At 38.0% G+C, this 14553-nt stretch overlaps 2 protein-coding genes across 2 annotated transcripts; both read right to left on the minus strand.

Moving 5' to 3' along the window:
- Nucleotides 1-5302: 5302 nt before the first annotated feature.
- Nucleotides 5303-8160, minus strand: LOC139507580 (uncharacterized). The gene is made up of 2 exons (XM_071295804.1): nt 5678-8160; nt 5303-5458 (listed from the first exon to the last, which is right to left on the minus strand). The coding sequence occupies exon 1, from the start codon at nt 7853-7855 to the stop codon at nt 5966-5968; it is 1890 nt and encodes a 629-aa protein (XP_071151905.1). The 5' UTR covers nt 7856-8160; the 3' UTR covers nt 5303-5458; nt 5678-5965.
- On the minus strand, nt 8157-13287 carry LOC139507579 (uncharacterized). The gene is made up of 2 exons (XM_071295803.1): nt 13098-13287; nt 8157-12878 (listed from the first exon to the last, which is right to left on the minus strand). The coding sequence occupies exon 2, from the start codon at nt 12585-12587 to the stop codon at nt 8157-8159; it is 4431 nt and encodes a 1476-aa protein (XP_071151904.1). The 5' UTR covers nt 12588-12878; nt 13098-13287.
- Nucleotides 13288-14553: the final 1266 nt, after the last annotated feature.

A 14553-nucleotide genomic window follows, 5' to 3' on the forward strand; every position in this document is an offset into this window, starting at 1 on the left:
ACTTTACTGAACGATTTTGCTTCTTACAATTATTTATATCTATAATGAACTTTGCCCATTAGTAACAGAGAACTATATTTGGTAAAAATTTACATATATTTACCAAATTAATGAAAATTGTTAAAAATTGACTATAAAGGGCAATAACTCTTTAAGGGGTCAATTGACCATTTAGGTCATGTTGACTTATTTGTAGATCTTACTTTGCTGAACATTATTGCTGTTTACAGTTTATCGCTATCTATAATAGTATTCAAGATAACCAAAAACGGCAAAATTTCTTTAAAAATTACCAATTGGAGGGCAGCAACCCAACAACCAGTTGTCCAATTCATCTGAAAAAATCAGGGCAGATAGATATTGACTTGATTAACAATTTAACTTCTTGTCAGATTTGCTCTAGATGCTTTGAATTCATAGTTATAAGCCAAAAACTGCATTTTACCCCTATGTTCTATTTTTAGCCGTGGCGGCCATCTTGGTTGAATGGCCAGGTCATCGGACACATTTTTCAAACTAGATACCCCAAAGATGATTGTGGCCTAGTAGTTTCAGTGGAGATTTTGTAAAAGATTACTTATATTTATGAAAAATGGTTAAAGATTGACTATAAAGGGTAATAACTCCTAAAGGGGTCAACTGACCATTTTGGTCATGTTGACTTATTTGTAGATCTTACTTTGCTGAACATTATTGCTGTTTACAATTTATCTCTATCTATAATAATATTCAAGATAATAACCAAAAACAGCAAAATTTCCTCAAAATTACCAATTCAGGGGCAGCAACCCAACAACCGATTGACAGATTCATCTGAAAATTTCAGGGCAGATAGATCTTGACCTGATAAACATTTTTATCCCATCAGATTTCCTCAAAATGCTTTGGTTTTTGAGTTATAAGCCAAAAACTGCATTTTACCCCTATGTTCTATTTTTAGCGGTGGCGGCCATCTTGGTTGGTTGACCAGGTCACGCCACACATTTTTTAAACTAGATACCCCAAAGATGATTGTGGCCAAGTTTGGATTAATTTGGCCCAGTAGTTTCAGAGGAGAAGATTTTTGTAAAAGATTAATTTAATTTATGAAAAATGGTTAAAATTGACTATAAAGGGCAATAACTCCTAAACGGGTCAACTGACCATTTTGGTCATGTTGACTTATTTGTAGATCTTACTTTGCTGAACATTATTGCTGGTTACAGTTTATCTCTATCTATAATAATATTCAAGATAATAACCAAAAACAGCAAAATTTCCTCAAAATTACCAATTCAGGGGCAGCAACCCAACAACCGATTGACCGATTCATCTGAAAATTTTAGGGCAGATAGATCTTGACCTGATAAACATTTTTATCCCATGTCAGATTTCCTCAAAATGCTTTGGTTTTTGAGTTATAAGCCAAAAACTGCATTTTACCCCTTTGTTCTATTTTTAGCCGTGGCGGCCATCTTGGTTGGTTGACCAGGTCACGCCACACATTTTTTAAACTAGATACCCCAAAGATGATTGTGGCCAAGTTTGGATTAATTTGGCCCAGTAGTTTCAGAGGAGAAGATTTTTGTAAAAGATTACTTTAATTAACGAAAAATGGTTAAAAATTGACTATAAAGGGCAATAACTCCTAAACGGGTCAACTGACCATTTTGGTCATGTTGACTTATTTGTAGATCTTACTTTGCTGAACATTATTGCTGTGTACAGTTTTTCTCTATCTATAATAATATTCAAGATAATAACCAAAAACAGCAAAATTTCCTCAAAATTACCAATTCAGGGGCAGCAACCCAACAACCGATTGACCGATTCATCTGAAAATTTCAGGGCAGATAGATCTTGACCTGATAAACATTTTTACCCCATGTCAGATTTGCTCTAAATGCTTTGGTTTTTGAGTTATAAGCCAAAAACTGCATTTTACCCCTATGTTCTATTTTTAGCCGTGGCGGCCATCTTGGTTGGTTGACCGGGTCGCGCCACACATTTTTTAAACTAGATACCCCAATGATGATTGTGGCCAAGTTTAGTGTGATTTGGCCCAGTAGTTTCAGAGGAGAAGATTTTTGTAAAAGTTAACGACGACGGACGACGACGACGACGACGGACGACGGACGACGGACGCCAAGTGATGAGAAAAGCTCACTTGGCCCTTCGGGCCAGGTGAGCTAAAAATGTGTGGCGTGACCTGGTCAACCAACCAAGATGGCCGCCACCGCTAAAAATAGAACATAGGGGTAAAATGCAGTTTTTGGCTTATAACTCAAAAACCAAAGCATTTTGAGGAAATCTGAATGGGATAAAAATGTTTATCAGGTCAAGATCTATCTGCCCTGAAATTTTCAGATGAATCGGTCAATCGGTTGTTGGGTTGCTGCCCCTGAATTGGTAATTTTGAGGAAATTTTGCTGTTTTTGGTTATTATAATATTATTATAGATTATCGAGATAAATTGTAAACAGCAATAATGTTCAGCAAAGTAAGATCTACAAATAAGTCAACATGACCAAAATGGTCAGTTGACCCCTTTAGGAGTTATTGCCCTTTATAGTCAATCTTTAACCATTTTTCATAAATCTAAGTAATCTTTTACAAAATCTCCACTGAAACTACTAGGCCACAATCATCTTTGGGGTATCTAGTTTGAAAAATGTGTCCGATGACCTGGCCATTCAACCAAGATGGCCGCCACGGCTAAAAATAGAACATAGGGGTAAAATGCAGTTTTTGGCTTATAACTATGAATTCAAAGCATCTAGAGCAAATCTGACAAGAAGTTAAATTGTTAATCAAGTCAATATCTATCTGCCCTGAATTTTTCAGATGAATTGGACAACTGGTTGTTGGGTTGCTGCCCTCCAATTGGTAATTTTTAAAGAAATTTTGCCGTTTTTGGTTATCTTGAATACTATTATAGATAGCGATAAACTGTAAACAGCAATAATGTTCAGCAAAGTAAGATCTACAAATAAGTCAACATGACCTAAATGGTCAATTGACCCCTTAAGGAGTTTTTGCCCTTTATAGTCAATTTTTAACAATTTTCATTAATTTGGTAAATATATGTAAATTTTTACCAAATATAGTTCTCTGTTACTAATGGGCAAAGTTCATTATAGACATAATTGTAAGAAGCAAAATCGTTCAGTAAAGTAAGAACTTCAAACACATCACCATCACCAAAATGCAATTTTGTCATGAATCCATTTGTGTCCTTTGTTTAATATGCACATAGACCAAGGTGAGCGACACAGGCTCTTTAGAGCCTCTAGTTTATTTCAAAGGTGGGTTTGATTTTGGGAGTTTTGGTCCCAACAGTTTAGGAAAAAGGGGCCCAAAGGGTCCAAAATTGAACTTTGTTTGATTTCATCAAAAATTGAATAATTGGGGTTCTTTGATATGCCGAATCTAACTGTGTATGTAGATTCTCAATTTTTGGTCCCGTTTTCAAATTGGTCTACATTAAGGTCCAAAGGGTCCAAAATTAAACTTAGTTTGATTTTAACAAAAATTGAATTCTTGGGGTTCTTTGATATGCTGAATCTAAAAATGTACTTAGATTTTTGATAATGGTCCCAGTTTTCAAGTTGGTCCAAATCGGGTTCCAAAATTAAACTTTGTTAGATTTCATCCAAAAATTGAATAATTGGGGTTCTTCGATATGCCAAATCTAGCTGTGTAAGTAGATTTTTAATTTTTAGTCCCGTTTTCAAATTGGTCTACATTAAAGTCCAAAGGGTCCAAAATTAAACTAAGTTTGATTTTAACAAAAATTGAATTCTTGGGCTTTTTTGATATGCTGAATCTAAACATGTACTTAGATTTTTGATTATGGGCCCAGTTTTCAAGTTGGTTCAAATCAGTATCCAAAATTATTACATTAAGTATTGTGCAATATCAAGAAATTTTCAATTGCACAGTATTCAGCAATAGCAAGAAATCTTCAATTGCACAGTATTGTGCAATTGCAAGAAATTTTCAATTGCACAGTATTGCGCAATAGCAAGAAATCTTCAATTGCACAGTATTGTGCAATAGCAAATATTTTCAATTGCACAGTATTGCGCAATAGCAAGAAATATCTAATTGCACAATATTGTGCAATAGCAAGAAATTTTCAATTGATTGGAGTTATCTTTCTTTGTCCATAATAGTAGTTTAATCAACTTAAATCATTGTTTTATACAATATATACAATGTATATTCACTTTTACTACCAACTGATAAATTAAAACAATCTACCATTCAGTGATAACAAGCACCTTTTGTTACATTTAAATATTTTATGATGTATTTAAATGAGTAGTTATTGTTCCAAACTCCATTAGAAATTTGAATTGAGATCAGTTTTGGAAAAACGGAAAGGGGGATGTGAAAAAAAAAATGGGGGGGGGGGGGGGGTAAATTTTTCTCATTTCAGATTTCATAAATAAAAAGAAAATTTCTTCAAACAATTTTTTGTGAGGATTAATATTCAACAGCATAGTGAATTGCTCAAAGGAAAAAAAATATTTTAAGTTCATTAGACCACATTCATTCTGTGTCCGAAACCTATGCTGTGTCAACTATTTAATCACAATCCAAATTTAGAGCTGAATCCAGCTTGAATGTTGTGTCCATACTTGCCCCATACTTTTACCAAAAGGATATTTGCATGTTTGAGGTACCAGCTTTGATTATTTATTTAAATATCAGGTTAACTTCTTTTTTTAAACAGGATGAGACCAGATTACTGAATGGTAGCTACCCAGAGTTCACAGACTGTTTCCAGCAGACGTTACTTGTTTGGGTGCCATGTGGTTTCCTGTGGCTCAGTGCACCGTTCTACCTTTATCATCTTCTGAATGTTGATGGAGTTACTCGTCCCCACTCATTCCTGAGTGTGGCTAAAACTGTTAGTACATGTGTAATATTTCTATGGTTTCAACTAGTTTGATTTAACCCTGCTGCATTAACTAGTACAGTCAGTTTTTGGTTTTTTTCGGGTTTATGTTTTATTTTTTAAAGAGTTTGTTGTTGAATGCAGATTTATAACAATCTACACATGTAGATGATATTTGATATTTTAACAACAGGGCAATTTAGAGTTTGAGACAAAGATATAAGTATAAATCCTGGTCTCGGCACCAATATCTTGAGGGTTATTGTCTTTGTAATACTTGTGGAAGAAAATAACGTATTGCTAGTTGAGATGCTTTATGATCGTAAGATAAATACATAGGTTACAATAGCGTTACGTTACATTAAAAATGTGTGCGCGAAAGTACGGGAAACAATTACATAACATAACGTTCTAAAGTCTCTTGGTATGCTGAGCCTGACTCAGCTAGTATAACCATGTGATTGTATCGCAATCTCGGCAAATTACAAAGAATAACAACTTGTGTGTGAAGATTGTAGATTGTAATTCCACCAGAAATGATACAGGAGTTTTACAGAGTGTGTATTGTTTGGTAAACTGAAAGAAATAAAAATACAATATTTTACAATATGTACGAAAGAAATATATGAATGTTCAATGCAATAATAATATCAAGTCAAAAACGAAAGTAGAATTCTCAGGTCAATTCATAGAAATAAACAATTACAGTTCGTATTTGTTGAATAAACGTGGAATTCAAGTTAACGGAATTAACGGTATATATATTTAACAGTTTATAATCGATTTGAAACGTACTTGACGGTGATTTGTCACAATATCCACAGGAGCAGATTTGTCGTGGCATCCATTTGCAATAGACAGGTGAGGAAGAGAAAGTAAACGGTAGTGAAAATACGGATAAGTCCAGATTATTTCCGGAAAATATGAATGTCTGAAAATTCAATCCAATAGACTTTATAGTAAATACAGTTGCGTATGTGATCCAGAATACTCCCCGTCTGAAATCTACCTGATATCACTATTCCAGAAAGTATAATTCCAAATGTGAATGTCACTATATTAATCCAAAATATATACATATAATTACACAGGTTTGTTCTCTATGAGAAGAATCATGTCCACGATAGGGCGTGTGTAGGTTGTGGCTTTTCCATTAACGATTACTCGCACTTCTGCTTTTCGGACATGTTCGTCTGAACTTTTAAAAGAGTTCACTATAATTCCAACGGGCCATTGGGTACGGCAAATGTTTTTGTCCTTTAGAAGAATGACGTCTCCTTCGATGAGATCACGGCGATCTTCGGTCCATTTTCGTCGTTGTTGTAGTAACGGCAGGTACTCCTTCCTCCAACGGGACCAGAAAACACTGGCTAGAGCCTGTACTCGTCTCCATTCGGCAAGACAGAGATCTCGTTTGTCGAATTCCCCAAGATGGTCTGAAGTGAAAATGTAGTCGGTTTTCTGCGTCAATAACATAGCCGGAGTTAATATTAACGGATTCTCTGGATCTGTTGATACCGGTACCAGAGGTCTAGAGTTCACTATTGCTGAAACTTCTGCCATTAGTGTGTTGAGCACGTCATGTGTTAGGCTTCTTCCGGCTGCGTTAAGAAGCATAGAATCAAGAATTCTCCTAGTGATACCAATCATTCTTTCCCAGGCTCCACCCATGTGGGACGAATGCGGCGGATTGAAGATCCAAGTTGTACCAGAATTATACAGAAAGTTATTGAAGGGTCCATCTTCAACGTTGATTGAGTCAATCTTTAAATCGTCGATTGCGCCGATAAAGTTCGTTCCACGGTCAGATCGGAAAATCTTAACTTGGCCTCTTATAGCGGTGAATCTCCTGACAGCGTTTATGAAGGCTGAAGAACTCATTTCCTCGATTAATTCGATGTGAATAGCTCTTGTCACTAAGCATGTGAATAAAATTGCCCAACGCTTTGAGTTAGCGTATCCACCACGTGTTTTACGTGAAACAATTGTCCAGGGTCCAAAGGTGTCTATTCCAACGTTAGTAAACGGAGGTGAAGGTTCAAGACGGTCCTCTGGCAAATCAGACATGATTTGATACTCGGTTTTTCCTCTGAGTTTGCGGCATGTCACACATTTGTGAATAATAGATGAGATCAAGCGTTTTGCTCCTACGATCCAAAATCCTGCGGATCGAATCGCTCTATCTGTGAAATGGCGACCTTGATGTTTTATCTTGTTGTGGTAGTGTCGAACTAATAATGTCGCTATATGATGGCGTCCAGGGACGACCAATGGTTTCTTTTCACGGAGGTTTAAGTCAGATTTGGCGATACGGCCTCCTACTCGTAATAGTCCTTGTTTGTCCAAAAACGGATTAAGGTTAGCTATCGGACTCCGCTTATGAATTTGTTCCTGACGTTTAATGCAATCTATTTCATCTCCGTAAACTTCATATTGAGCAGATATTAAGATGAAATTTTCGGCATTCGAAAAGCCTTCCAGAGAAGTCACTGGTGCTGTCTGTTTAGACCCGTGTAAACGGGAGAAACGTTCCAAAAAGGCTATCGCTCGCACAAGTGATGTCCAGTTGGAGAATCTGTTGAATCTATCAGTTCCGATACCTTTATGCTCAAGTGTGGCAAATGTTTTTGCAACATTAACAGTTGCACGTATTTCTCCATCTTCCTCTGGGTCTATTAGCTGATATATGTCCTCAGAATTCTTTTGTTCTGAGAAAAGAAATTGTCTTGGTCCTAATAACCATTCGCTGCTATGAATTTCGTGAGCAGGTACGGACCTTGTTCCCAAGTCTGCGGGATTACGGTTAGTTGGTACATAATTCCATTGACTTGGAGAGCTAAATTTTCTTATTTTCTCTACTCTATTGGCGACATAGATAAAGAACCTTCTTGTCTCGTTACTGATGTAGCCTAGGACTACTTTACTGTCTGTGTAGAATTTTACGGTGTCTATATGTAAATCTAAATTATCCATGATGGTCTGTGTTATCTCGACCGCTAATACTGCAGCAGATAGTTCAAGGCGTGGAATAGTATGACCACTTGTTGGTGCAACTTTAGCTTTCCCAAGAATGAAACCTATGTTTGGTTCACCACTACTATCGGTCGTGCGTAGATATGCAACAGCTGCTATGGCTTTTTCTGATGCATCAGAGAAGACATGTAACTCTTTTGTGGTGGTTTTGCTAAGATACGGCACGTAGGTACGTGGAATGCGCAATGTTTCGATAGCAATTAGAGTATCTCTCCAAGATTTCCACTCATCTGCTGTCTCATCAGTGAGAGGTTGGTCCCAATCGACGGTTTCTGATACTATTTTCCTTAATAGGAGTTTCCCTTGTATAATCACCGGAGCCAAAAATCCCAGAGGATCGTAGAGACTGTTGTATCGTTGATAAAATTCCTCTCCGAGTGATCGGTTTGTTTTCTGATGATAATTGAAATAAGACGTTATCAGTGTTTACGTCCCAGCTGAGACCAAGACTACGTTGTAGGGGTTTGCTGTCGCATTCTAAGTCTAGATCTTTAAGATTTGAAGCCAAATCACTGGCATGAAATGCAGACATAACTTCCGCACAATTAGAGGCAAACTTGTGAAGGCGTAAGTTTCCATATTTTGCTAATGCTTGCTGTGTATCCTTCATGAGCTTAACAGCTTCCTCTTTAGTAGGACATGACGTTAGACCGTCGTCGACATAGAAGTCTCTTGTAACAAAGCTAGTCACGTGACTGCCAAACTCTTGTTCTGATGCTTGAGCTGCTTTTCTGAGTCCAAGCGTAGCAACGGCAGGTGACGGACTATTTCCGAAAACATGAACTCTCATGCGGTATTCGACAAGGTTCTTCTGTAGGTCATTGTCTTTATGCCATAAAAATCTCAGATAATTACGGTGGTCTTTTCTGACAACAAAGCAGTGAAACATATGTTGAACGTCTGCAGTAACTGCGACCATTTCTTTCCTGAAACGCAGCAATACTCCCAAGAGATCATTGGTCAAGTCTGGACCTGTAAGCAGGACGCTGTTAAGTGAAACTCCGTTACATTTGGCGGAAGAATCAAACACACCTCTTATCTGATCGGGTTTCTTCGGATGGTAAACACCAAACAATGGCAAATACCAGCACTCCTCATGTTCGTGCAATGGTGGAGCGAGCTCTGCATGATTATTATCTAAGATTTTACTCATAAAAGTAAGAAAATGTTCCCGCTTCACTGGGTTTCTATTCAGACTGGCGTCTAACATGTTAGCACGGTGAAGAGCCTGGGGTCTGTTGCTTGGCAATGGCTGTCTTGGCACTCGGAACGGTAACGGTGCTACCCAACTTCCTTTCGAGTCTCTGACAAATTCGTTGTCCATCTGTTTCATGAACATTTTGTCCTCATATGACTGTCCAGGCTTATCATCGTCCCTTGTTTTTTCAAAGAGTGGCGATTGTAAATCTTTCGTTACAGGGTCTGTGTAGTTTTCCCGGATGTCAAACTTGCTTGTGCATGGTTGAAAAGTTGAAGGTTGTCCTGTAGGTAAAATGTTGGTTATTTTAACATTTAACTCAAGAGGAACATGCTGCTTGTTAATGCAGGTTTCTCCTATCACTACCCAACCAAGTTTCAATTGTTGTGCATATGGAGTTCTGGGTGGTCCTATGCGCTGGTCGAGGACATGGTGTGCCTCTATAAGGTCTCTGCCAATTAAGAGAAGAATTTGCCAATTTTTCTCTATAGGTGGAATGCTACCCCTAAGTTCTTTTAAATGAGGGTGATGCATTGTTACTTCAGGAGTAGGTATTTCGTCCCTATTATTTGGAATATGATCACATTCAATCAGTACAGGAAGGTCAAACTTGTCATTACAGTTGATTGATTCCATGATGAAACCTCTTCCTCTTTTCCCGGAGGTGACTACTTTGCCGGAGCATGTTGATAAAGTATAGTTCTCCGGTTTATCTTTGACGTCGAAAAGATTAAAGAATTCGGGCGATGCTAGTGACCGGTTGCTTTGGTCATCAATGATGGCGTACATGCGAATAACTTTGTCCTGGTTATCTTTGTGATAAACATTCACAGGCAGTATTTTAGCACAAGATTTCCCGCTATATGTATCTTTGCAGATCTCAGTACAGGTAGAGTTAACTGAGGTTGCCTTAGTTTCAGCCGATTCTATAGGCTCCCCGCCGTAGGCTTGCTTAGGCGGGCTAGATTGAGAACTTGCAGGTTGCTGTGGTCTAGTGATGTGAAGTGCGGTAGTGTGTTGTTTACTTCCACATTCTTTACATCTTATGCGTGCATTGCATTCCCGGCTCCTGTGTGTGGTAGAATCACAACACTTGTAACATACATTGTTTTCTTTTAAAAGACCTTTGCGCTCCTCTATTGACTTGGCTCGGAACGCTCTACATTCATTTAAGGAATGCTTTGTATTGTGCAGAATACAAAGATCTTGTTTGCTGGCTTCACCAGATTGCTGCTCAACTGCTGTTTTATGAGCACCAACTTTAGTCTTAGGGTAAGACGTAGACCTTGGCGCAGCACCTTTTGTATTTGGTGTGACTTTTGACCCAAAGATGAACCCAGGATCGTTCTTTGTTTTGCTTATTTCCCTGATGAAGGCAGAGAATTCTGTGAAAGGTGGAAAGGCAACTTCATATTTAGACTTGTATCTTGTAGCCCTCGTTGTCCACTTTTCTTGGAGTCCGTACGGTAATTTTTCAACAATTGGATTTATCCCGGACGAAGAGTCAAAGTATGCTAGCAAACATCCCAGCTTGGGATTTTCCTTGTGATATTCTATTTCTGATAGAATGTCAGACAGTTCGTAGAGACGTGCGTTGTCCTTATTCGTCAATGTAGGGAATTTGGCAAGTTTACTCATGAGAGAGGCTTCTAACATTTCTGGAGCACCATACCGCTCGTCAAGCCTCTTCCATAGTCTCTGTATACCTATTGAAGGATTATTGGCGTTCGACGCTCTTATGCTAATGGCGTGTTTAGCAGACTCTGGACCGAGCCACTTGATCAGTAAATCGATCTGTTCTGAGTCAGAGACTTGTAACTCATCAGTCACGTTCTTGAAGCTTGCTTTCCAAGTATGAAAGGATTCTGCCCGATCGTTAAAGCTTATTAATCGGGAGAAAAGCAGGTCCTTGCGTAAGAGGAATCTAGTTATCTCTGATGTAAGGTTGATTTGTTGCTGGTGTGCAACAGGGATCTCTTCTATTACGTCTTGTTTTTTGTGCGAAACAGGGATCTCTTCTATAACGTCTTGTTTTGTGCGTAAGACAGGGATCGCTTCTTTAACACCCTGTTTTTGGTGTTCAGTAGTGCTCTCATCTGAAAGACCTAGTTTTTGCATGCCGGTTACTAATCCCAGATCTGGGATAAAGGTAACTTCCGGTGACTTATTATCGAAAGGCAAGACGGCAGATGTCTGTGACAGCAAGTTCGATGCCACGGATGGCACGAACGCTGGTGCTTCGTGACTCAGCTCGATCTTAACAGGAATTTGTTTTTTCTTTTGAGGTCCTGTTACTTCCTTAACAACAGTTGATACAGGAAGTTTATTGACGAAATCTTGCACACGCTGGAGCGGGTCTTCCTTTTCGTCAGGGAGATCGCTATACGCTTGGCTATCATCGTATTCCAGGATACGAGCCTCGGCTTCTGCGGCTGCAGCTTCTCTTTGTGCTTCAAGAAGATTAAATTTGGCTTTAAGCTCGGCCTTTTCCCGGCTTACTCGTGCGGCTTCTTGTTGCATTTGAGCCTTCCTGCGCATAGCTTCTTGTTCTAATTGCGTTTTTCTGTGAGCGGCCTCTTGTTCTAATTGCACTTTTCTGTGAGCGGCCTCTTGTTCTAATTGCATTTTTCTGTGAGCAGCCTCCTGTTCTAGCTGAACTGTTCTCTGTGCGGCCTCATGTTTACGTTGAGCGACTTCTTGCTCCATTTCTGCCTGTTTACGACTGGCTTCCTGTTCCATTTCAGCCTTTTTGTGTGCTGCTTCCTGTTCCATTTCAGCTTTTTTGCGTGCTGCTTCCTGTTCCATTTCATTTTGTCTGAACAGGGCTTGTTCTTCTAACATTGCTTCCTGTTGTAGGATAAGGGCATGTTTTTCGACAAATGCTATCTTAGACTTTGCAGCCTCTGCCTTGGCTCGCTTTCTCCGTGCCAGGCTTGACATGTCTGACACGTTAGAGCTACCGCTGTGAGAGGTTTTCTTACCCCTTGAGGTCTTTGTTTTAGTGGATTTGGCCTTTGTTAGAGCGAGGCGATGCTCGTGTAGTTTTTCCATAACTAGCTCCACTTTGGACAGACGTAAATCCAAAGAGAGTTTACATGCATCAATTTCTTTTTGACTCTCCAATGTTCGGGTCCTTTTCAGAAAGTCTAAGTATTCATCTGTGAGCCTACGATAATTATTACAGGCTTTAACAAGTTTGTCCTGGACTGTTAGGAGTTGCTGGAGATCGTTAGGAGGCGTTGTTACTTCCAATAACTGGGATTCAATGTCTGCCCAGAGAGCCTCTAGTTCCTGACAGAACTTGTCACGTTTTTCAGTGAAAGCCCCTTGTCCTTTTTCCGTGAGGTCACGTACTCGCCTAGCCTCGGGAGTTTCATCTGACTGTGATGTATTAGACGGATTTTCTAATAGTTCAGGGACATCTCCTTCTTGGGGCTGAATCTCTTCTTGTTGTTCTACATGACTGGGATCCATGTTGACTCAACGTTGTTGGGTTGCTGTCGAGTTCACACAAGATATGTAGTCCACTGTCAGTGTAAAGGTATGTACGTATGTACGTTGCTACGTTGTCGTTCCTTGTCTGGATATGTAAAGACAGGTTGTCGTCAATTTACTATGCTGAGCCTGACTCAGCTAGTATAACCATGTGATTGTATCGCAATCTCGGCAAATTACAAAGAATAACAACTTGTGTGTGAAGATTGTAGATTGTAATTCCACCAGAAATGATACAGGAGTTTTACAGAGTGTGTATTGTTTGGTAAACTGAAAGAAATAAAAATACAATATTTTACAATATGTACGAAAGAAATATATGAATGTTCAATGCAATAATAATATCAAGTCAAAAACGAAAGTAGAATTCTCAGGTCAATTCATAGAAATAAACAATTACAGTTCGTATTTGTTGAATAAACGTGGAATTCAAGTTAACGGAATTAACGGTATATATATTTAACAGTTTATAATCGATTTGAAACGTACTTGACGGTGATTTGTCACAATATCCACAGGAGCAGATTTGTCGTGGCATCCATTTGCAATAGACAGGTGAGGAAGAGAAAGTAAACGGTAGTGAAAATACGGATAAGTCCAGATTATTTCCGGAAAATATGAATGTCTGAAAATTCAATCCAATAGACTTTATAGTAAATACAGTTGCGTATGTGATCCAGAATACTTGGCCTATATTCACGAAACCCTGTTTATTGATTGAAGACCATATGTTGACCTCAGAGTAGACGTCATTTGATGTAAATTTTAGAACTGTTTGGTTGTTGTCCTATTCGCTGTTTCAGAATGCATTCTAATGCATTTTGGGTTAAATTTCGACAGCATACAAAAAAATGTTGTGATTGGTTAAAACTCTTTTTAACATAGAATTCATCTAATGATGATGTGACATTATGTTCATCTTAGGGAAAGAACAATGAAATTGCCCAATTTTTAGGATGTAGGCAAGAGAGTCTTTCTGTCTGTCCCATTTTTGTTTCCACTGTCTAACTTAAGTTTTTCTCATCCAAATTTTATGAAACTCATTCACCATGCTAAGAATCATAGCTCCCTGACTGAGGTTGAATTTGTTCAATGAGTTACTTACTGTTCTAAAGTTGTGTCCCATTTTATCTTTTTTAAATTTGCAATGCTTAGGCAGGGGTATTTGTGTGCTCATACAAATTCTTCTTTTATTTCATTTAGATTCTGAAACAGCTGATTGATGCTCAACCTACAGTGTGTTTTATTCATTTAGTAATTTTCCTGCAAAATAGGAGACAGAAATTTTAATGTTTTAAATATAGTATTATATGAAAAAAAGAATCTGGTAGCTAAATAACCTTTGTTGATTTAACTGTTTTTTGAAAATTTATTTTATCAGTGTTATTGAATTAGGTTGAAGTTAGATATGAAAAGATAAAAAATCTCTGTTTAGTAATTATTTTATTGAAAAAGAAGGGAAATGTAAATTTGATTGTGTTAAGATACTATCTGGAAGTTTTTAAAGTTTGCATTGAATTATAAGTCAAGTACATTTGACTCAAAATTTACAAAAAGGTTTTTCATTGTATTCCCATGTCATAGTTTAAAAGGTAGGGGTCATATTTTTTTGTTAATGTATTGTCCGCCAAGGAAACCTCTTGGGTAACAAAACAAAACAGCTATAACTTGTTACCGTATTTATTCTATTAAACGCCCCGGGGGCGAAGACAATTTCTGAAAGGGGGGCGTCAATTAGAGAAACGAATTTCGTACCTTACTTCATTGAGCTTTACCTGAATTTTGTTGAAACAGACTATAGTAACATACAAGTGTTTCTTATTGTCTCCATAATCTATAAATAGCGTTTATCGGTAATGTGACCTCATCTAATAATTAGTTAAAATTTATAACGTACTGTGTAACTGACAGATCTATTTTTGGAACTTGTACACACTGTGTTGTA

The sequence above is a fragment of the Mytilus edulis genome, unplaced genomic scaffold, assembly GCF_963676685.1.
Source record: "Mytilus edulis unplaced genomic scaffold, xbMytEdul2.2 SCAFFOLD_143, whole genome shotgun sequence".
NCBI lineage: Eukaryota > Metazoa > Mollusca > Bivalvia > Mytilida > Mytilidae > Mytilus > Mytilus edulis.

What these genes read in the sequence shown, in the direction of transcription:
- LOC139507580 (XM_071295804.1), bottom strand. Translation starts at nt 7,855, where the DNA reads ATGGATAATTTAGATTTACATATAGACACCGTAAAATTCTACACAGAC.
- LOC139507579 (XM_071295803.1), bottom strand. Translation starts at nt 12,587, where the DNA reads ATGGATCCCAGTCATGTAGAACAACAAGAAGAGATTCAGCCCCAAGAA.